The sequence below is a fragment of the Marmota marmota genome, unplaced genomic scaffold (genome assembly GCF_001458135.2).
Source record: "Marmota marmota marmota unplaced genomic scaffold, marMar, whole genome shotgun sequence".
Lineage (NCBI taxonomy): Eukaryota > Metazoa > Chordata > Mammalia > Rodentia > Sciuridae > Marmota > Marmota marmota.
In genome coordinates, this window is record NW_026000108.1 from 41,852,987 (window position 1) to 41,878,120 (window position 25,134).

Here is a 25,134-nt window from a genome sequence, read left to right on the forward strand (position 1 = left end):
GATTTATATGATGGCATCAAGCTGCAGTGGTGGTCTTTTCTCTGCAGAGTGCTGCTGTGAAAGGGGAAAGGGTACTTAGATTGGAATAACCAGGGGACTCCACAAGTAGATCTGTGGATATGGCTCGGCGTTTATAAATATGTTCCCCATCAGCGAGCCACAGGAGAGCTCCCGAGAGCAGCCTGCTTGAGGCTGGATGCTCAAGGCTGGCGGTGGGGCTAGTGCCACTGCTGTATTTTAGCTGCTGCAGCCGCTGCTGCCACTGGGCAGATACCGCAGTGAGGAACTGACCACTCGGTGCTCTCTGGAGCCTGGGTTCTGGCTACAAATGAGAAGTTAAAGGCGGGTAAACTGGGAGGATTGCAAAGCCTAAAGAGACAGCAAGGAGCAAAAGGAGAGCAAGCCTGAGTGTGAACCAAAATATCAGGCCAAGGGGAGCTGGAGGAAATGTCATCATTGGTGAAGGAGGACTTGGAGAAGAAACTGTTTAAGCCACTCTCACAGAATCTGTACGAGTTTATTGAAATTGAGTTCTCGGTGCAGGACAGGTACTACCTCTGTGTGTCAGGTAATCTACTCTTTCTGTTCTCGTTTCAAAAAGCAAGTCATCTAAAGATGCTTCGGTGGTAGGGGGTTTGTCTGTGTTTCTTATACAGCAGATGTGTGCCTCTTGTGATAGAGTTTAACTATGCCTAGTTTGAGAATTTGGATTCCATTGAATTTTTCTTAAAGTGCTAAAATGAAAGAAAGAAAAATGATATCATAATATTTTGATTATTTGTTCAGAAATGAAACTGAATATGTACTTCTGATTTGATTATCTTGTCTCTAATCTTTTAGTTCACTCTCGTGGCATGTAAGAGCTCATTATTGTGTAAGAGTTCATTTTTAAAACTTCAACAGGGAGTTCTCTGTATATTTTTAAATACATTGAAGAATTGAGTTACACATCTCTATTTTCAACCATTTTAGATGACTGGAATTTTCTTTTCATCCTAGGAAAGAAACAAAACCTTAGTTTTTTTATTATTATTTTATTTATTTTTTTGTTCCATTCATTTGTTTAGATTTTCTGGGATTTAGATTTTCTGTTTTGAAGACAGAAATGAGCCTTTAAAAAATATTTCTCTTATATGAAAAACAATCCTTTAATGGTAGAAACCAGCTCATGAAGATGGAACTTTAAGGATAAGGGAATGTTCTCTAAAGGATTTAAGTAAAACAAGCATTTTAAAATTTATGAAAATTGTCATGAATAGGCTTTTTCACTTAATTATAGTTTGCTGAACCTGTGACTTTTTTTGTGCTGAATTTAGATAGAAATGTGTGTGCCACTATTGAATTTAATATCCCAGTCTGTGCCTTTGAATACTTTTCAGAGGCTTAGGAGAAAAGAAACTTGGTGTTCATTGTGGACTTTCCTTTTTAAAGTGCACCCCTATTTTCAGAGAACTTGTTATAATTCTTTTCCTGATAATTGGCTTAGAAGGCCTTTCCAAAGGTAACAAGAGGGAGTACTATAAAGGAAATAGAATATCTCCAAGTTAAGTGCTTGAATTTAAAAAAAATATAATAATTTCTAATAAATACAGTCATATTTGCCCAGTATTAAGAAGAGTAATATTTATTGAACACCTTAGCCTCTTTTGCTATACATATAAAGTGTGGGAACTGGGCATATCAACAAATAGAAAAAATGTAATCAGCTCAGGAAAAACAAAGAATGTAAATTATGGGGGAAGGTCAATTAAACACTTTAAGTAAGAATCCATGTTGTATCCTAACTACCAAATCACTGTCTCATGAAACATCTCCTTGAATTAAATGTTTGGAATTGATTCAACGATTCTGTCATATATAAGAGAAAAAACAAGGTCCTCTCAAAAATGAGGAAGAAATCCAGGCACAGTGGTGAATACCTATAATATCAATGGCTCAGGAAGCTGAGGCAGGAGGATCACAAGTTCAAAGCCAGCCTCAGCAATTTATGGAGACCCTAAGCAACTTATCGAGTCCCTGTTAAAAAAGAAAAAAAAAAACCTGGGTGGGGATGTGGCTCAGTGGTTAACTGCCCCTGGGTTCAATTCCTGGTGCAAAACAAGGGGATGAGAAAGAAGACAATTTTATGATACTCCAGATAAAAGTTCACTAACTTTTTACTAACTTTTCTCCTCTATATCACATCCATCAATTTGTGAGCATTTCCCCCCAATATAGCACATTTTTATGACCATTACAAACCCATTTTGGTAGAACAGTAATTTAAATAATGCTCGACCATCTTATCTTTGGCTATGTTTTACTTAGAAAATTTCCATCGATGGGAATCAAACAAGCTGAATCAAAATTGTTGAGGCAGGTTACTATCCTTGGAGGGCTCTTCCCCTTCAAGGAGACGTCACATAGTTCTGATTTCCTTGCACACCCTATAATCTAACGGTTCTAAATTTGCAAGGCTCACAGGTCCAGAGTAATCAAATCATATAATGCATTTTTCAAATTAAAGAAATATATTTGGCAGGTGGTGAAGCTCAGTGGTAGAGCATGGGCTTAACATGCCCAAGACCCTGGCTTTAGTCCCCAGTGCCGAAAGAGAAAAAAAAAAATTGAAATTTGGCAATACTTTCTACTTATATGACTGGAGTCTGTCCTTCTGCAGGAGTCTCACAACCAGAGTATTGTCATTTACTGTTAAATCTTGATGATTACCTGACCAATGTAAAATGCAGATGTCATTAATTCAATTTTCCTCTCTGTAGTTGCTGGGATACACATTGAGGATGTCTTGGGTCCTCAGTTCCCTCCACCTCAGAGTTTACATGTCCCTTTCTCCCTGGGATTATCTTCCCAGTCCTCCAACAACATTATCATTGATGGTCAAAACCAGCATCTCATGAAAGGGGTAGGAGGTCTGTTAGGTGCAGGCACTAGGAAGGAACAAGTCCTGAGAGCAATGAGGAGAGTGCAAACGGGTTCGAGACACTCCAATAGACTTGAAATGGCATATTGAAACCTTAGCCAAAACTGGGAGGTAGCAGGGCATGGTTAACACATCCCTTGGAATGCTTGGAATCAGGTCGATCTGGTTGTAAAATCTGGCCCTGCTTTGTCTGCCTATCAGCTATGAACTTGGGACAAAATGGCATCAATGTTAACATCTCTGGCATCAGTGTTAACATCTCTGAAATGGAAATAAAAACGTCTATGTTTGCATGAAGTGCTCCCCTATAAAGTCCTTACTAGAAAAAAAAAATGACAAACTATATTCCAATAAATGAAAGGTGGGTTTTTAAGAAAGATAGCATTACACTTTTTAAAATGTACGGAAAAAATATATTTACTGTGTGGGCTGGGGTTGTGACTCAATGGTAGAGTGCTTGTCTAGTATGTATGAGGCACTGGGTTCGATTCTCAGCACCACATACCAATAAATAAATAAAATTTTAAAATTCATCAACAATGAATTAAAATGTTTATATATATATATATATATATATATATTTACATATATATATATATTTACTGTAAAAATACATGCTAAAATATGTGTATGTAGGTCTATACTATAAATATGCATTTGTAGTTAGAATAAAATATATAGTAAAGGTATATAAATATGTTCATTTGATATAAAATTAATGGAGTATACTGTATACTATGTTTTAAATTATATGCCTATTAAGATATAGACTATTTTAAGGTATTCTCATGTCTTTAGAAAACAATTTTCCATATACAGATATTAATTTGAAATTAAGGGCATTTGCTAGAATTGTGAAAATATTATATGTAATTTTTCTACATATATTAATTTTTGCTATCAAAGCAGAACTTTTTTCCTCTATGAATCAAAGAACCTAACAATTTGTCAAATCATTTACAAAAGAGTGTTAATTAAGAATATGAAGACAAATAAAGGGGGTTACTAAAAGTGATTTTTGAGGCTTCATTTGGAACCACTGTTGCTAAATTTGTGAATTCCCAAAATCTTATAAACAAATCACAAAACTAAATAACTTTTTAAATTTTTCATTTCATGATGATAGTGTTATCTGGGGAGATAGTAGTTTAATCTTTCCAGCACTAAATTGAGAACAAATTATTGTAGTGTTTTTAAGAATGAAAATATAGGATGACATTTTGAAAAGTTTTCAGACACTTAAAGATGTTATTTTGCTGGGGGTGTGACTCAGTGGTAAAGTGCTTGCCTGTGCAAGGTCTTGGGTCCAATTCCTCGGACATCATAGAAACAAAGAAAAGATGCTATAATAGTGGTAGAATAACAACTGTGTGGGTCAAATTATATCCAAACAACTATGCACATATTCTGACAACAGAGCAGAGGAGAGTGCATTTTTTTTTATTTTTCAAGTTGCAGATTTACTTAAGGCTGTTTTGATATATCTTCCCATTCACAACCTATATTTCCTTTCATAAATATGAATTCACTTGGTTTTACAACAATATAGCACTCTGTTCTCGAAAAGAGAGCGAGCACTTGGAGAAATTCTAATTTGATTGCACTTATTCTCTATTCTAACAAATTAGGAAAAGAAGAAATATGGGATTGATTGATGAAAAGTACACTTTACTAAAAATAAAATACAAATATCATAAACCACAAAACTTAGTTTTCATCAAGATTATGAGATGAGGAACAAATCTTGAATATCAAAGTCAATTTTATACCTTAAAATAAAAGGCATATCTTGCTCTGTATCTAAAGGTAGAAAAATGCTTCATTATTTTTGAAGTCCCCGCCCCAGACACTCCCTCACACAAGCAAAGTACATCGCACATTCGTTGACCATCATGAAATATCTCTATAGAGAAATGTAAATAAACTATTCTGTATTCTGACTCTCCAAATCAGAGTAATTATAAGTGGAGAGTACAACACAGATATGTCCCCTTTGGGATCTCTTGTTACCTTGTATTTATTATGACTTAGCTTTTACACCTGAAAGGGTTGGTGACTCGGATACTAGAAGTGGAATACTATCATTATCTATAAAATCAAAGACTTACAATAACATCATAAGTTAGTCACTCTTGAGACAGATTTTCCCATTGGTAATTTTCTACTTTGGGAATTTAAATGTGGAAATCAATATGCTCCACCTATTCTAAAGTCCAAGTCACATCAATTATAGAGTGAACAGAAACTTTATAGCAGAGCTTTTAAGGGAAAAAATATTAAAACTTTTTCATTATTAGAATGGCCTTATTTATTAGGGGATAAAATAAATAGTTGTAAATTATACCTACAGAGTGTCAGGCATAGCCAAACGTGGTGTCGCATTCCTGTAATCCCAGCAGCTCAGGAAGCTAAATCAGGAGGACTTAGGATGTGGCTCAGTGGTTGAGTGCCCTGGGTTCAATCCCCAGTATCAAAAAAAAAAAAACTCAGCCAGACTGTTAGGCACAAGTCTATTTAATTCCATTTCTATACATTATTCGTTTTCATCTTCATGACAACTTTATGAGGTTAAATTTCTGTTTTGCAGATGAGAAACCATGGTCATAAGAAGTAAAGTAACTACCCCACGGTCACAGGAAGTAATTTTAAAACCAAAGTTCTTTCCACTTTGTGACACTGCTTCTAACCAGAAAGATGACTGTGTTTCTTAACACACACGCCAGACTATGCTAAGTACTCCCCATGCATTATCTTATCTGCCACTTCTTGTGGACAATAAAGTTGAGGCTTACAGTTACTAAATAATTTGCCCAAAATCATCAACTAGCAAGTGACAAATGAGAACTTTAAATTCAGGTCACTTGTGCTCAACCACTGTCTTGTGTTGCTTTCAGAAGGTGATCTGAGACTGTTGTAGCTTGGAGCTCATTAAATAGACCTTGCCTGAGCTTTAGCGGACGGCCCTCTTTGTTTCTTTTCTTCTGCTCCCACAAAAAGCACTTTCTTTCTCTTCCATTCTCTCTCCTATTTCTGAGAGTACATCAATAACTTATGTCCTAACTTGCTTACTGTCAGTCATTTTAATATTTTAAAGATACCCAGTATAGCCCCAAAATTGATTTTATAAAAATATTTCTAGAAAAATGTTATTTGAAAATTACTTTTTAGGTGACATTAATGACTGCCTACTCAACAACCCCAAGGCATCATCAGTGCCTTGTGACATGTCACTAAAGGCTTCTTTTCTTCAATATCTGGTGGTAATTTTTTCCTATTACTTAATTTAAATAGTGAAAACAATTATATAAACCTAGGATTAGAAAATAAAAGGATCTTACTTATTTAAAGCATTCCTATGCAAATTACTTATTTGCTACTATTTTTCCTCTATTCTGCCAAATCATGTTGGATCAATTTGCCAATACTGACTCATGAATATAACCATCATTTTGTCATGATAATAGAGGTATTTATCAATGACAAAGCTCATTTTTAAATTTAAGGTAAAAAAAAAGATTGTTATGAGTTAAGATCATAATTCTGGAAATGCAGACTAAAATATTAAAAGTGGAGCAGTCTAATTCTGAAGTTCCCTGCATCTGCAGATATCATTCCCTAAGCCGTAATTCTCCAACAGAGGCTCTGATGTTAGTGAAACCGACACTCTATCGTTTTTACTATGTAAACACATTTCTGTTTTAAGACGATGTGCTAAGTTTCCACTTTGCCAGTGCCTTAATGTGGTGATGGCCATTTAATTTGAGCTGGCAGCAGAGCTCAAGTACGGAATTTAGGGATTGGGTCAACTCCAGCCTGAGCAGACTTCTTTGGCTTATGGCTACAGAGAATTCTTGGAGCCTCCTTAGTTCTAAAGGAAGTCATTTTGTCAAATTAAGGAAGCTGTAGTCTCTCTGTGCTGCTTCTTTTTATCAAAAGTTTAATCTTTAAAGCATGTTCTTTTATTTTCTTAGCTTTGTGTTGGTAGGGCAGTGACCATTAATGTAAGCAAACTCAATAACTGGTAGATTCTATCTGCTTAGCATCTCCTTTCTCTGTTCTCAACCTCTAACCCATCCTTTGTGGAATGTTCCAAAAGAACTAACTTACTTACTTTCTTTTCTTTCCTCCTTTTTTTTTTTTTTGTACTAGGGATAGAGCCCAGAGGGGCCTAACCACAGAGCCATATTCCCAACCCTTCCAAAAGAATTTTCTAAAATTTAAATCCCTGCCTGTCCATTCATTTAAAATCCCTCAATAACACTTCCTCACCACCTACCACAGCTTTCAGAATAACATCTAAATCCCATGGCTTGGCATTCCAGATCCTTCCAGGACTAACTCATGCTTAACTTGCTACCTTCCACTTGGCCACACTCACAGCTGCTGCCAAAAGCAGCAAATACTTATAATGACTCAAAAGTGTCAAGCGCTTCATGCTTTTGTGCCTGTGCTTCTCAGAGCCCCCTTTACTCTTTTCTTCATTCTACTAACTCCTACCTTTGCAGCTCAGATGACCTCCTCAGGACGCTCCTCCTGATGACCAGTCAGACAATGATGTCCCTCTGTGTCCTGACTCATTCATAGCACCGTTAGCATTGGTTTTCTTTCTGAAGCCCCCATCCCCTGCAGTCTCAGTGAGAATTAATTTGGGGAATTAATTTTTTTTATTAGCTACACATGACATTATAATGATCCTGGCAATTCATACATTTTAATCATTGGGGTATAATTTCTCATTTTTCTGATTGTACATATTGTAGAATCACACTGGTCATAGAGTCATCTATATACATAAATCCCTATTTATATACATAAATCTCAATTTCTAACACCATGCTTAGTACAAAAAAGGGCACTCAAATAAATATCAACTTAATGAATTGAATGAATGCCTTTATCTTTGATCATTTGGTTATCATAATTTGTAGATGAGGCAGTGGAATTTGCTCCCTGAAAGTTACATTTTCATATAGTGTCCAAGTATTTCTCCTTATCTCTCCACCCCCATTCTCTCTCACCCTCTAAAGTAGCTTAGTGAGACATCTAGCTGAACAAGAATATAATCCTCTGATTCTGAGGTACAGCTTCTGTCGGGAAGACACAACTGTCTTCTGGTTGAAGGAACCTCCTCCAAGATCCTGTGCTTAACAATTGTGACAAGCTACTGAGATCTTTTCCTCACTAAGGTTGCCTCCACTACAATGCACCAGCCTGATGGCAGTTCTTCCCCTCCTTTCCTCTTTGCAAAGCTGACATCGAGAACTGTACAGATAGACATTTTTAGGGCTAGAGTGGTATAGATGGCAGAAAGCCACCAACTTCTACACAATTTTATTTAAAGACAGGCTCTCACTGAGTTGCTTAGCACCTCACAGCTACAGGGGTACTTCAGACTCTTGAGTCATTCATTGATCCTGGATTAAGATCTTGAGGTCCTCTCTAGACATGCCCCTCAATTTCTCCCTTGACCCTGAAATGCACCATATGTCTTCTTCTGAACTCTTGGAATATGTCTAAGTCATAGCCTTTAGCCTCCATGTTTATTACCTTGTGTAATCTTACCTAACCCAGGAACTGGCACAGAATGTGTACTCAATCTGTATACAGTAGAACACAAAGGAATCCTCTGCAAACCATCTTCTGCTCTTGCCATTATAGAAAAACTGCCTTCATGGTGCTAATCAATGACCTTCCCAAGTCAGATTCAGTGCCAGGGCTGAACTCCACCTTACCTAACAAAGTGATTTCGCAGGATTGTCTCCAAACCTCTGAAAAAGATCATCCTCTGATTTCCATGGCATTGCACTCTCTGATCTGTCTTTTCTGAGGCCTTTTCTCAGACCCTTTGCTGACATCTCTTTCTTCTCCACTTTCTCTTATCCCTTTCCTCTGCTCTTTTCTTATACACCTGGTCTTGGAAACCTCTCCACACTCAAAACCCTCCAGTCTCTATTTCCATTCCTAAACTACAAAACTTCCATCTCATTCTCTCCTGAATTAATTTGTGAATACCTTATGTGTATGACAAAAACAAAACTCATTAAGCTGGGTGTGGTGGTGCATGCCTATAATCCCAGCAGCTCAGAAGGCTGAGACAGGAGGATGGCAGATTTGAAACCAACCTCAGCAATTTAGTGCTAAACAACTCAGGGAGAGCCTGTCTCAAAACAAAAAATAAAAAGGACTGGGGAGCTGGGCACGATGGCACACGCCTGTAATCCTAGCAGCTTGGGAGGCTGAGAAGAAGGATCACAAGTTCAAAGCCAGCCTCGGTAAAAGTGAGGTGCTAAGCAACTCAGTGAGACCCTGTCTCTAAATAAAAGAGGGCAGGAGATGTGGCTCAGTGGTCAAGTGCCCCTGAGTTCAATCCCTGGTACATCCCCCGCCACACACACACAAAAAAAAGACTAGGGATATGGCTCAGTTCAATCCCTGGCATACACACAAACACACACACACACAAACACACACACAAAAAAACAACTCATTATTCCACCCAGCCAGCTCAACCTCCATGCTTTGCTATTTGGGCTTGCATACAGTGTCTGCTTTCCACCAAGTGCTGAAGTGCCTCATTTTAAACATTACTCAGATTTGCCGCTTGTCTCCCTTACCTTCATCCCATGCGTAGGCTACCACCACAGCCTGCAAAACAAGCAAAACTCTTCAGCAATCACCATGAGTCAGACACAATCCTAAATCCTTTACATACTGTATCCACTTTAATCTTGAGTAGATAAAGTTTATATCACTCTCACGTCTGCCTTATGGCAGGAGAAAATGAGGCTTATCCTCTCCAGAGATTAAGTGACTGAGCCATACCATATTGGTGTTACCAGTTTGACTCCAGAACATCTGGTGCCATAACTCACTGAGCCACATTGCCTCCTCCAGGGCTCTCTGGTTCCTCTTTCTTTTCTTCTTTAATGTATCCTGTGCATCACAGCCACCAGAAAAATACTCTTTTAACAGGGTATCATTTTATTAGTCTCCAGCTCATAGAAGAAGGAGACCTGCTGGCTTGGTATTGCAGTACGAGCTTGCACTGGCCACCTGTCACCTTGCCCTCATTTAGATTTGTCAAATTGCTCAGAACCTCTTCTCCAGTCCTGTTGTTAACTCTGAGATCCAATGGTCATCTTGATTTCAGTATCACCTGTTCTTTCAGAAGAGAATTACTCCCTTCCCCAACCCCATTTCTGGAGCCTTTGAGGTCCAGACCAGCCTCCTGTGTCTCATGCCAGACTAGTGTGCACTGAGATTAAGTTTCCAACACAAGAACTTTGGGGACCCATTTAAACCATAGCAGAATCAAAAGAGAATCTTCCCCCAAACAAATTCTCATTCTTAGAAGACAGAACCAGCTTGTGCAGCTCTCTAGGTGACATTATCTACCTTGAAAGAAAGTTTTAGACAGTTGATAGGGATCTGTCACCTCTTTATAATATATGTATGTTAGCCCTGTTTCCTGAACAAAACCATAAGTTACTAGAGGGCAGGCTCTTACTTGTCTCCCCTTTGGCATCTATAATCTATCAAGCAAATAGCAAGTACTCGTAAGGAAATACTCCTTGATTAACTCACTGGTAATTTTCAAAGCAGAAACTCTATAATAAAATGTTGATAATTATGATGTGTTTATGTGAAACCAAAGAAATTATTTTAAGATGAGAAAATTATTTCCCTCATTTTGTTCACATAAAATAAGCAAAGATTTCCTTGAATTTTCAAAGCATAGTACTAGAATCTTCTGTGCTGGAGGCATCATTTAGAACACTAGAATTTAAGAGGCATACTTGAGAGGATTAAAAATCTCCAACAACATCAAACAGGTCAGTGGTGGTCATGATTCACACAGCAAATTTAGAAGAAATTGTCCCAGTTCCCGAAGTACTGTCCTGTGTTGCTATGTGAGCAGAACTGTTTGCTCTTCTTACCTCACTTGCTTATACTGTCATGAATTTAAATTATAATGTGTTCTGGTAAACACTTTGGCACTGACTGTGTTGTAATGCTAGGCCTCTTATTTCCTGCCTCACGTTGAATCCCATTCTCTACCACAAAGTTTAGAGCTCAAAGCACATAGCTCAGAGTTCTATCTGACAAACACTATTGTGGCAGCATAATTGCTGCAAAAATAAATTTAACATGTGGAGCAAATTTGGGGGGCATATTCATGAAGGTTCAACTACATCAGGTCTCAAATTCAGGCCAAAACTATAATGTGGGTTCAAGATCATTATATAAAAAGTGTATATATAATCCTGAAAAGTGTGACTTGAATAATTTATAGTCTTCTAAAACTAAGAATTTTTCTGTCCTACAGTGACCAAAAATGAAGAAGTGAAAATAATCATGGTAAAACACTACAGAATAGGTTTAGATGAAAAATATGAAGTAACAAAAAAGTGGTCTTTGAATGATCTGCAGATGATTGATGGAAAAGAAGCAGACACTGTAAGTATTATGTTTCATAAGGGAGATGTGGGATCAATATGTTGGTGATCTTTATGCTCAATATCCTACATCATATATTCTTGTCATGTACTAAGTGTTAAAATGACATATTGTTCTTAAGTGGTATGGATTAATTTCCTGTGATCTACTTTTTAGTTTTGCTTTTATGAGTTTGAATTTGAGTTTTGTCTATTAAATTTAAAAGCATTTTTCTCAAGGTCCTCTTAACAGAGTAAACCAGTCAGTCAGGCCTAAAAATCTGAATGCCATTTTCCCAAACATATTACATTTCCACCATTACTCTCTCCAATTTCTTCTGCAGGTTTTGAGGATTCCTTCCCTCTGTCAGCAAGCCACCTTCATGCTGCAGAAGGATCGTAGTGCTTGGAAATCCTAGAATCTTAGAGTTGAAAGACAAGAAAGAGTCTCCCCTCTTGTCCACTTAAATAGTCATTTCCCAGTCTGATTCTAGAGTCTTCTGGAGAGGGAGAGTTCATCCTGCCCCTGAATTTTATATGCCCACAATGTCTAATTAAGTACTGACTCCTGAAGTTTACAATGCCCAATCCCCCCCCACCTCTTACCCCATTTCCAGATTTCCCATTAGGTGAAGTCCTACTCATGACTCCCCACCCGGTGCACCCATTCATTGTGGATGTAAATATGTTGAGGCCATAACCCTACAAACTGCAGTTATTGTATTACTCTAACTCCCCTTTGAATGGAAAGCCCCTTCTAAAGTTTGAGACCAGGTCATAGCCTTCTACCTGATAGATATCAGGCACTCAATAAGACTCATTTTTTTCTCTTTCTTTCTTTTTTTTTGGGGGGGGGGAGGTACTGAAGTTTGAACCCAGGGCCTTGCACATTGTAAGTTGCAACCCTTCTGCCTCATCCTCCTGAGTTGCTAGAAATACAGGTGTGCACCACCATGTGTGCAAAATTCATTTATTGTTGGTTTTTTCCTTTGGGGAGCAGGTACCAGGAATTGAACTCAGGGGCACTCAACCTCTGAGCCACATCCCCAGCCCTATTTTGTGTGTGTGTATGTATGTATGTATATATATATATANAAAAAAAAAAAAAAAAAAAAAAAGATAGACTAATTGAGCCTGGCGCGATAGTGCATGTCTGCAGTCCCCGCGGCTCTGAAGGCTGAGGCAGAAGGACCTCCAGTTCAAAGCCAGCTTCAGCAAAAGTGAGGCCCTAAGCAATTCAGTGAGACTCTGTCTCTAAATAAAATACAAAAAATGGTTGAGGATGTGGTTCAGAGGTTGAGTGCCCCTGAGTTCAATCCCTGGTACCCCTCACCAAAAAAAAAAAAAAAACTAATTGATTTCCTCAAGGTAACAGCTATTAAGTGGTAGAGCTAGACTTTACTCAGAAATCTGTTAATTTGCCTTCTTTAGATTGGTTGTTCAACCTCCACAAATTCATATATTTATTAATTTCTTTGTTCAGTCCTCTATCAGAATTTATAGCACCGAAGGTCCTGCTAAACTCAGAGGATACAGTAACAGCCATAAACTCTGCTTAATGATCTAATCTGAATGTCCATATATGCCTTCTGCTATTACCTTGGCTAACACCTAGAAATCCTATTTTTCTTTTTTTTTTTTTATTGGTTGTTCAAAACATTACAAAGCTCTTGACATATCATATTTCATACATTTGATTCAGGTGGGTTTTGAACTTTTCAAGCTTGCTGTGTTTGACAGGACTCCTTGGTGAAAGCGCTGGATTTCATTGCTTTGTTTCCTAATTACTCATATAATTTTTTTGTTTTTTTGGTACTGAGGGTTGAACCCAGAGGTGCTTTACCACTGAGGCACACTCTCAGCACTTTTAATTTTTTATTTTGAGACAGGGGCTCACTAAGTTTCTTAAGGCCTCACTAAGTTGCTGAGGCTGGCCTCAAACTCGCAATCCTCCTACTTTAGCCTCCCAAGTCACTGGGATTACAGACGTGTACTACTGCATCCAGTCAAGTAATATTTTTCTGACAATACATTTTACCTAAATGTTAGGCAATTAAACCTATTGCTGCATATCTATAAGATGGAATAGCATGCAGGTTTCCAGAAGAATACCTCAAAACACAAGTACAAGTATTCACTATTTAATAAGTTTTTTAAAAATCAACTGAAAACAAAGCTTTTCTAAAATAGTGTCAATTTTGCATATTTATTATATTATAGAAATCTAAATCTTAATTTTTTCTTTTTTTTTTGTTACTGGTGTTTGAACTCAGGGGCACTCAACTACTAAACCACATCTCCAGCCTTTTTTTTGTATTTTATTTACAGTCTCAGTGAGTTGCTTAGCGCCTTGCTTTTACTGAGGCTGACTTTGACCTGAGCCACTCGGATTACAGGTGTGCACCATAATGCCTGGCTTAAATCTTAAATTTTAATGCTAGAAAATACATGTAGTTACATGTATGTGTATATGTACATGTATATATGAAACAGCCCCATATAACAAGGTTAAAAATTTTACAATTTTTATTTTCTTCTTTATACTTTTCTGTACTTGCCAGATTTCTATACTGTACCAAATTTTAACAGAAGTCTAGGTCAGTTTCACCAATCCATAGTTCAGAAATTAACCACCCTCACCCAATTATTGGCCCATTTTTCTTTTTTTCTTTTCTTTGTTTCTCATGTTCTCAAATGTTAGTGGTGTCATAATGTCTCTAAATTTGGCCAGTGCCTGGGATATTTTTATCAGTCCTGTCACAAGAAAACTATAATATCCTAAGAAGAGTTTTTTAAGAAACATTTATTTTCTACAATGATGTAAAATATATAATATATCCATCCTGAATGTTCTGGGAATATAGGAAAATCATCTCTCTCTTTATCTTTCTCTCTCTCTCTCTCTCTCAATTGAAAGGAGTGTTTACTACATTTTTCTCAATGGCAACGATACAATTGTCAATAGAGTAATTTTAAGCCAGAAAATTATCAAGTGTAAAATGGAATGGAATTGAAATTGAAGACAGTTTATAAAGCATAAATCAAATGATTTAGATTTGGAGACTGACTGATCCAAAAGTTGGGCATGGGCAGGCTGGGGTGTTGGTTCTTGTCCTGACTCTGCCATTTAACTCTAGGTGTGGCCTGTGCTTCACCTCTCTGGAAAACTATCATCTCATCTATAAATAAGGGATTACTAAATAATCTATGAGATCCCCTCTTAGCTCTAGAAAGAAAGGGGGGAGATGAAGAAAGGAAGGGACTTGTATTCTATGTGCATGCACGCTTGTCCTTTCAATTATTAAGCTAAAGCAAAGATTAATCCTCATTATCTCAAAGACATGAAGGATATTTTCTACATGACAAGAAGCAAATGGAAGAGAAAACCATCTAAGGAACATGATTACTATCTGGTGGTGGAATGGAGATTTCCTTTTGACAGTCTCTGCAGAATTGTCTTTCAATGTATGACAGTTAGAAAAAAACATTCAAGGTATGGCTAAGGGAGCACTACCTTTGAAATCACAACACTCTTATATCTTCCTTTTAAAGTGTTGTTTAAAAAAAAATAATGGTACAAAGCAAAGCAGTATTAACACCAGTATCACAATCTTTGGGGACAGATGTTTGGGGTATGATCATTTATTAAGCTCCATACTAGGCATTTTATATGATTAATCTCAAACTGTAGGGCAACCCTAACTAAAATGGAAAAGTGAGAGATCACATAAGTAGTTTGCCCATGGTTACATCAGAGAGTCAAAATGATCCTCTAGTTTCAAAACCCATGTTCTTTTTCTGGCCTTTTGCAAGAGTTTTCCTGTTTGAAAATACGTAGTTATTTGTATATAATGCTTAAAAGCTACTTGCTAGTGAATTTACACTCTTGTGTGATTTGGTCCCTCTCTGCCTCTTTGTCATTTAAGCAATGTTTACTTTCATTTTTCTTCTTACATAGAAGCAATTCAGATCGGTCCAACACACATTTGTTGAGACAACAATGGTTGCCATGGATGAGCACGAGGAACACAAGGAATGCAAAACCTTTGCCCTCAAGGAGAGTTGGGAATTAGGGAGAATTGTGAAAATATTTCCTAAACAGAAATATACTTTGTACACTTTATAAATGCATGATATAGTTTTGTGTGTGTAGAGCTAGGACTTGAATCTAGGGCTCCACATATGCTGCAGAAGTACTTGACCACTGAGCAAGGCACTGTTGTCACTACTACTAATAACAATAGCAATTATTATTATTCTCTCTCCCCTCCTCCCAATCTCTTTTTGAGACAGAGTCTTGCTAAATTGCTGAGGCTGTCCTTGAACTTGAGTTCCTCCTGCCTTAGTCTCCCAAGTTGCCTGGGATTCTAGGTGTGTACCACTACTCCAGACTCAATTATTATTATTTCAATACGTAATATCCAGATTAGGTTTGATGTCTCCTCTTTTTTGAAGCATTTCTATAGACATATTGCAAGAACCTAGAGCCATCCAATAAGAGGCATTCTAGCAGTTTGTCAAATGACTAATGGTCCCTGCTATTACTGTCAAAGATTACTCCTTGCTGTCAACTGCAAAGTCATCAAATTGGCCATCTGTACTATGTCAAATGCTAATTAGCCATCCTGCATTTCCCCCACTTACCTTTTAAATATCACAGAGGACCAAACTCCTAGTAAAGACACCAGAGAAAAATGCTTTTCTCCACCTCCATCCCCAAAAGTCTGTAAGGGGGTTCATTATATCCATCCCATCTTCTCAAATTTACTACACAGAGAAGATGTGATAACTACACATTCTATGACATTCATTTCATGTGTATAATTGACAAGACATAGATGTTTCAAAAATAATCTTTCTTGTTTATTTTTTAGAAGGAATTACATTTGAAGCAGGTAGTTTTGAAACGCTTATTTGTAGATTTTAGAAATATATTTGATACTGTCACTTTCAATAGACATATCCAGGAGAATATGAGAGAATCCAGGAAACTACTTTCATTGCTACGAACTAAGTCATTTCTGTCTTTCTCTTCTAGGACAATCCATTTTTTGATCTGCACTTCAAGAAAGTGTACAGTTTGGAAGCATATAGTTGTGCTTCTAAATATTCCTTTGCTCGAACTGTAAATAAGCTGAATCATGCATACCTCAAGAAGGACTTGCAGATTGTGAACTTTGATTCTACTTACATTAATGATGATTCCATTTGGTCCTCCAACAACAAGGATTGCTTGGTTCTCATGAGAATATGCTTTTATGCTTTTAATTTGGTGTGCTTATCTCTGTGTCCCCTGCCACTTTGAAGATGTATTCCATATTCCTTCATCAGTGTCTTACAAAAATGGTTCCTCAAGTAAATGCTGATCGTCAAAATTTTATTTTTCCCTTCATCAGTGGCTATTATTTATATGAAAATAAAGGGATGCTTTGTGGATTTCAGTGAAATGTGCTATAATGCCATCTCTCAACATTTGGGAGTTTTGGGCAATGTATCTCGTGGTAACTTTGGAAGGAAGTTGCATGGCTTTGACTAAATTAGTATTCTGCTAAAGAAAATTGAGAAGTACTTTTAAAAGACCTGGATCTGAGGAAAGACATTTATGTCTATGGATAAGAAGACAAGATTTTCAAGATGCAATACTATCCAAAGCAATTTGCAGACTTAATGCTATTCCTAACAAAATTCCAACACCCTTTATTACAGAAATGGAAGGTCAATCTTCAAAATTCACATGGAATTGCAAGGGATTCCAAATAGCAAAAGAATCTTGAAAAAGAAGGACAAAGTTGGAAGACTCACACTTTTGATTTCAAAACTCAATACAAAGCTATTGTAATCAAAATAGTGTGGTGCTTGCATAATGATAGACACAGAGTCCACTAGAATAAAACCAATTCAAAAAGAAATCCATATGTCTATGGTCAACTAATTTTTTACATGGGTGCCAAGTCCATTTAAAGGAAAAAGAATAATCTCTTTAACAGATCATGCTGGGAAAACTGGATATACACAGACAAAAGAATGAAGTAGGACATCTACCTTATACCATATACAAAAGATAACTCAAAATGGACAAATGACCTAAACATAAAAACTGAAAATATAAAACTCTTAGAAGAAAACACAGGGGTAAATCTTAAGGACTTTGGTTTGGCAGTGAATTCTTATAATATCGAAAGAATGAGAAACAAAAGAAAAATAGATACATTGGTCTTCATCAAAAATAAAATCCTTTTACACTGAATGACATTATCCAAAAAGCAAAAAACAACCTACAGAATGAGAGATTATGTTTTCATATCATCTTTCAGAAAAGGTTTAATGTCTAGAATACATAAAGAACTCCTACAACTCAGTAACCAAAAAAAATCAGCCCAATTTTAAAATGGGCAAAGGACTTAAACAAAGATTTCTGCAAAGAAGATATATAAATGGCCAATATGCACAAAAAAGGTGCTCATTAGTCAATAGGGAAGTGCAAATCAAAGCCATAAATGTCAAGAGAAATATCACTTCGTACCTATGAGGATGACTGTTTTTAATTAAAAAAAAACAAAAATGGAAAATAACAAGCATTAGCAAGGACATGGATGAATTGAAACCCTCTTCTATTGCTGCTGAAAATGTAAAATGATGCAGCCACTAAAGAAAAGAATTTGGCAGTGTTCTAGAACAGCCCAGCACGGTATATGAAACTGGCCCCTTGGTGTCATGAGACCAAATAAAAGAGGCAGAAAGATCCAGGATTTCACAGATTGCAATTTACTAAGGACACACTGACAATCCTGGGTGGCAGAGAAACCAGTTGGATTCCCACAGTTTGGGTCAGAAGGAGAGGTGTAAATAATGGTCAGAACAAAGTGGACTCATCCAAGCTGGAAAGTACGTGGTTTATCTTAAGATAAACCTTATCAATAAGGTTTATAAATAAATCTTATCAAAGATTTCAGCTACATTTCTAATGTTGACAGAGCCAGGATCCAGTCAGGGTCTAATCGTAGCATTGTACATACCACTCTAATGGTCTCATTTACTTATACTATACAGGGAAAACCTACCAGGGTTACTCATGAGTGGTCATGGCGGTTATGACTCAAGATGGCTGCGGTGGGGTCAAGCTGAATCCATGCAAATGGTTCCATAAAATACTAAACAGAGGGCTGGGAATATAGCTCAGCTGGTAGATTGCTTGCCTTATATGCATAAGGTCCTTGGTTCAATCCCTGGCACCACGAAAAAAAAAAAAAAAAAAACAGAGTTACCAAATGTCCAAAAGCAATTCATTCTGAGGTATTCAAAGAAATTCAAAACACCCAAAGGAAATCAAAGCAGAAATATATAATAGATATTTGTACAGTAATATTCATAGTAGGCTGGCTTTCTGGACTATTTGCAGCATTATTCACAATAGCAAAAGATTAAAATAGCATGTGTCCATTAGTAGATGAGTGAATAAACAAAATGTAGAATAACTATACAATGGAATATCATTAAACTTCAAAAAGGAATGAAGTTTTGATGCATGCTAAAACATGGATAAATTCTGAAAACATTATATATGCTAAGTTAAATAAAAAACAAAAATTGTATAATTCCATTTACAGGAAGTTTCTGGAATAGGCCAATTCAGAGACAGAATAGGTCAGAAGTTAACAGAGACTTGGAAGAGAAAGGAAGGAGGAGTTCCTTAATGGTTATAGAGTTTCTGTTTGGGTTGATGAAAAAGTTTTAGAAATAGTGATGTCTAAACAACATGGTGAAGGAATGTATTAATGCCACCAAATTATACAATTTAAAATGGTTAAAAATGCAAATTTAAAAATTACAACTTTTAAAAAGTAATGTAATAAGCCAAAAACCTTGGAGCTTTAAATGGGTAAATTGTATGGAATGTGACTTATATCTCAATAAAGCTGTTAAAAAGGAAGAAAAGACTACCTTAAGTTTATAGGAAGAAAGTATGCATGAATTTTTTATAAACTGAAAGTGGGGAAAACTTTCTTAGTGATCACTCAAAATCCAGAAATGAAGGAAAAAATACGATTAACTTAACTAAAAAGTTAAGAAACTTACATAAAATATGTATGGAAAAAACTATAGCTCGAGCCAAATAACAAATTGAAAACTAGAAAAAAATTGCAACTTATACAAAAATATGCTAATATCCCTCATATATAGTGAGTTTCTAAATTTGAGGGGTAAAAAAAGACCAACATTCCAATTGGCAAAACATGTGAACAGACTGTTCACAGAAAAAGAATTGCAAATGACACTTAAACATATGAAGAGATGCTCAACCTTGCCCACGATGAAAAAAATTCAGATGAAATCTATGGGGCAATCTCATTTCTCATCTAACAGATTGGCAAATTTTTTAATTTTTTGACAATATTCCATTGGATATAGAAATAGTCCTCATTCATTACTCTCAGGAATGGAAAATTATACAAAATCCCTAGGAGAGGAATTTGACAATATTTTGCAAAATTACATATACATTTACTCTTTGACCCAGACGTGCAAGGCTATTTCTAGAACTCTATCCCAAAGATACTTTGGCAAAACTATAAAATGACCCATGCAAAGGCATGTGACTTTGTTAACAAAAGCAAAATATTTAAGGTGAGAGAGATAGCTCAGGTAGAGTGCTTGCCTACCATGTGCAGGTCCTGGGTTTGATCCCCATCATAGGAGAAGAAGGAGACCAAAAATTAGGGAAGCTGCCAATTATTAATCAAGTCCTGGTCATTTTTGGTTGCCTGAACTATTTCATGGACTGGTTACTGCATGTAGTAGATTGGTTTCCTGGGCTGCATGCTGCAAGTTGTGGGTTGGAGTTCTACTTTTACATTTAGTCTAGCCCTTGTTTGTTTATATATTCAGAAATATTTTGATTGTCCTAGTGATGGTTACATGAGTACATATATGTAAAGAAAAACAAAAGAGAGACAGAAGCAAGCAAGGTGCGGGGGCAAAGTAAAAGGGGCTGCTTGTCCAAACTGCCAGCTTTATTTATAACCATAGGTTACACTGGGTCATTGACATCATTAGTACATATCGCTTATTGTATAAAGTTACAGTTATGTAGGCAAGTGTAGGCCCAGTGACAACATTGGTGTTGTCTAAGAGAGTTCCTTTATTCCCTTAATCTGAGATTAAGGTTGAGGCTGATAAGACTCTAGCACACTGCCTCCCAATGAAGGACATTACCATAGCAGCTAGGCATAGAGCATGCATTAGTCATCTTACTATTTCCAGGGAGAAACTGTAGAATATTCCAAGTGTGGATAACCGGATGCCTGTTATCCTCCTGGAGTTTGCTCACCAGAGGAATGCTGTCTTGTACATTTCCACAGTGAGAATCCTTAAACATATGATGCTTGTCAAAATCAACAAAATGAAAACACTATTTATAAGTATAATTGTTAGTAGTTATATTGGAGTATTATTTTGACACTAAAATAAGAGCACAGTAGATAAAGTAGCTTCCACCAGACTATGATGAGGCAATTTGAGCATAAGAAAATGATTGTAATAGAATAAAATATTCAGATATATGTAAGTCCATGACACTCAAATAACTAAGAAATAAGTCTCAATTTTCACCACTGTAACATTTGAAAATGATGAAAAATGCATCATGCATTTCCTATAGGAGCTCTATTCCAGATGACAGAAGATAAGGGAAATTTTTAAAGAATAATTCCAAATAATAAATGCAAAAAGAGTGATAGAACTAGAAAATTACCATTTGCAATCTCTAATGAAATAATGGATTTAGGCAACAATTACCAATGAATGCTAAAATCATGAGGAGAAAGGTTATGGAAGAATGAGCAATCTTTTTGTTTGTTTGTTTGTTTGTTTGTTTTCAGTGCTGGGAATTGAACCCAGGGATAGAGTAGATAGAGAAGGCAGGATACATACATAGGAGTCTACCCCTGAGTCACACCCCCACCCCCATAATGAGCAATCTTAATGCTAAAAAAAAATGACTCAGCAATCATTAAGTATTTATAATATGATGTAGTGATATAGTAAGAAGTATACAGCACTAACAATAAAGAATTCTTACCTAAAAATGAACTTGAATCTAACTATTCCCCTCGATCTAGCTACTGAATTTGAAGGAATAAGCCAAATATAGAATGTGTAAAATTCTACAGGACTATGGCTCAGTTTCTGTAAAAACCAATAACATGGGTGAAAAGAAGAAGGAGCACTGTTTAATATAAAAGAGACTTAGGAAATATAGCAAGCAAATACACTATATAGGCTTTATTTGAACCCTGATATGAACATAACAAGCATGAAAAGCCAGTTTTAAAACAACCAAGGAAATTAGAATTTGGCGGACACTATAAATAAAGGAATAATCGTTGATTTTATTCAATGTGATAATGACATGGTAGGTGTGCTTTTTAAAATATTTCTAAATTAGGAAATACAGATACTAAGATATTTACTAGTGATGTGATATGCACTGGGGGAAAAAAAGAGGGAAGGGAATTCAAAATAGGATTGGAAAAATATTAATCATTGTTGAAACTGGATCATGAATCCTTAGGAGTTTATTATACAAGTTTCTCTATGTTTCTGTATATTTGAAATTTTTCATAATAAAATACTTAGAATGCATCTATCATTCTGAAACAAAAGAAAAGTTGAAGGTCATTTTAAAATATCACTTTTTTTTTTAAAAGGAACCAGAGTGTCTTGGGTATGGCTGGAGCAGGGGGGGAATTAATAGATGTGTCTAGAATTTCTTGTAGTACTAGAGGATAAGGAAGTTCTATAAAATAAAGTAGCTCCCAATGGCCAGTGCTATAAAACTTAAGGCAAGAAAACAATGATAGTATTAGAACATAACTCAAAGAGTAAAATAAGTATCTCTTAGTCTATTCTCATAGAAATGTATGAATGGATGAGTGGATGGACAATACTTGCTTACAGAAGAATTCCAAATAACAAAAGTGGAAGAAATGAGGAAAACTAATAATTGTAGACCAAATTAGGAAAATAGGAAACCACTAAACACCATAGTTATAGTTGCTGCAGGTAAGATCAACAAATGAATTCTTAAATTAATGAAAGTATAAGGAGAAACTGTGTGTTTTCATAGCCTCAAAGTCTCTCCCCTAAAATGTTTATTGACTAGAAAGGAAAAAAACAGTTTATAGTGGCAGACACCTGGAAGACATCACCTTGGCCAGGTGGTCAAAGCTAACCACATGAGTAATGGGACTTATCAGTGTTGCGTGCCACTGATGTAATGTAGGAGGAAGGCACATCACCTCTGTGATGCTGGCCCAAGTCTATAACCTTAGTATAGATTGAATTGAGGGACAAGAAGTATAAGTACCTTTTTATCAAAGTAGGCAGTAAACACTATATGCTAGAAAACGTGCTAGAAAAATCTTATATATCATATTCCAAGTCCTGGGGTGCCTCTCCAACTAATAAAACCCGATCCAATAGCTCATGTGTTTGCTTCTTGGGAAAAAAATTCAGGTTGTGGTTAACAAAAGCAACTACTTCCTATATTAGAGTGCTGTCTTTATAGAGAGAATAAAGATAGTATCTTATTCACTTTGGGATTATACACAGGAGACACTCAATATATGTATATTTATTTTTGAAACATAATCCTTATAAAGGAAATTTGACTTTAGAGGTACTGTTGAAAATCTGATTATGTTAGTGTTATTTCCTCTTATGTGCCTTTTCTCTCCCTTGCCTTCTCTCTTTTTTTCTTCACTTTTTTAAAGTTTAATTCCACAGGTCAATGTCTTCCTTCTCCATACTCTTAGAGAGACAAAGAGAGAGAGAGAGAGAGAGAGAGATTTTTTTTAGTACTGGGTATTGGACCCAGGGATGCTTTATCACCAAGCTACATCCCCAACTCCCAACCCTTTTTGTTTTTTATAGTGACACAGGATCTTGCTAACTCAATGAGGCTGGTCTTGAACTTGAGATCCTCCTGCCTCAGCGTCCTGAGTTGCTGGGATTACAGGTGTGTGCCACTACACCTGGCTATATATTTTTACTTTTAGTTCTATTTTAACTTAAGCCTCTGCAAGCAATTGGAACTCCTAGGAACTAGAAGGCAAGAATGATAGGAGTCTCCCATTTAGGCTCTCAGGTTGTACACTATACAAGTGCACCACATCTAAAAGAGAATCATTCCTATCCCAGACATTGTTTAGATGACAATGTACAAGTGACCTCTATAATCTCAGCACCCTGCTGAATTCTGGAACAGTGGGCAAGGGCTCCCTCCTTCATAAACCCTCATCAGCACTCATGAAGAGTACCTACAAATGTTCTCCCTAATAAACACTTGAGCTATTGTCTATACCCTCTCTTAACCACATTGTGAGCATCTCTTTTAATCAGCTACCTGTTTTCACAAGAATTCTTTGTAACAAATGGTCGTAAATTTACGTAGCTTAAAAATAAGCATTTAGCTCTTGCATCTCTTCACTGACTTCAGTATGGCAAATCTAAGCTGAACTGGCTTCTAACCTTTAGTTGGGTTTAGGTTTGTTCCACATATCCCTTCCTCCTTGGATCAATGACTACCCCCATTTTTTTCTTCTTGTGATCAAAGATACAAGGACCAGTCTGATTATGCAATCACATTTCAAACTTCTGCCTACATCATGTTTACTAGCAAGCTATTGCTTAAAGCAAGTCACTAGGTGAAGCCCCAAGTCCAAAGGCGGAGAAATATACTCTACCAACCATAAGATCATTTCAAGGATATGAATGTATAAAACAAATATAGAGAAAATAAAGACCAATAATTCAATATTGCTTCTCTTGCTCACCTGTTACTCTCACATGTCTGGGCCCTTCCTGACTTTGTCTCCTCACCTACGTGGGTGTTAGGAGGATGGCTAGTCATACAGGATTCATCCTGCTTATCTGGACTCTGGAAATCTCCCTAAGTGGAGTTATTCAAGTTATACAATAAATATTGCTTAGACTTTTTATTTTATTTTTTGCTATTAAAAAGTTAGAAGGAGTTCTTCATTTAAATTCAGACCAAAGCATTGCATGAGCAAGGAAGTGGTAGGCCCACAGGGAGGATATGTCCAGTGGTCATCAATTTTCACCCCAGGGTCTCTAAAGGCCTACTGAAAACGGGTTCATCTTGGGGTTTCTCATGGCACATAATACAGTACCTACCACAGTAGATGTCTTATAAATATTCCTTGCTTGAAATAGGTGAGATTATATTATTTTATATTTATATTATTATATTTACATTATTAATTATATTATTTCAGATTTTTTATAAGGAGACAAATTTTAATGATGTTTCATTGATATTTTCCATACTTCATAGTGACAAAATGTACTTTTTAGAAATCCTTAAGCAAAGCACAAATAAGTCTACGAAGCTGCAAATCTAATAAGTTTTTTTTTTTCAGTTTAAAAATTTGGTACCCTTTCCTGTTGCAGTGGAACCCGCCTATAATCCTGGCAGCTCGGAGGGTGAGGCAGAAGGATCACGAGTTCAAAGCCAGCCTCAGCAAAAGAGAGGCACTAAGCAGCTCAGTGAGACCCTGTCCCTAAAGAAAATACAAAATAGGGCTGGGGATGTGGCTCAGTGGTTGAGTGCCCCTCAGTTCAATCCCTGGTCCTCCCCCACCAAAATATATATAGTACCTCAAAGTCTAGTTGTGGGAGAAACCTGAAAACAGTTTTTGATTATATGAAATTGTGATAAAAGAGAACTGAAGGACTCTTTAGTGACTTCTTTCTAAAACC

At 36.5% G+C, this 25,134-nt stretch overlaps 1 protein-coding gene across 1 annotated transcript; it reads left to right on the forward strand.

Annotated features, from left to right (window-relative positions):
* The first annotated feature begins 271 nt into the window (after nucleotides 1–271).
* On the forward strand, nucleotides 272–17,614 carry Exoc1l (exocyst complex component 1 like). Its single transcript, XM_015481765.2, has 3 exons — nucleotides 272–568; nucleotides 11,247–11,377; nucleotides 16,394–17,614. Exons 1-3 carry the CDS (start codon nucleotides 448–450, stop codon nucleotides 16,658–16,660), a joined length of 519 nt encoding a protein of 172 aa, XP_015337251.2. The 5' UTR covers nucleotides 272–447; the 3' UTR covers nucleotides 16,661–17,614.
* Nucleotides 17,615–25,134: the final 7,520 nt, after the last annotated feature.

What these genes read in the sequence shown, in the direction of transcription:
- Exoc1l (XM_015481765.2), top strand. Translation starts at nt 448, where the DNA reads ATGTCATCATTGGTGAAGGAGGACTTGGAGAAGAAACTGTTTAAGCCA. An exon ending in GTACTACCTCTGTGTGTCAG is followed by an intron (nt 569 to 11,246) that starts GTAATCTACTCT and finishes TCTGTCCTACAG; the next exon opens with TGACCAAAAATGAAGAAGTG. An exon ending in ATGGAAAAGAAGCAGACACT is followed by an intron (nt 11,378 to 16,393) that starts GTAAGTATTATG and finishes TTTCTCTTCTAG; the next exon opens with GACAATCCATTTTTTGATCT.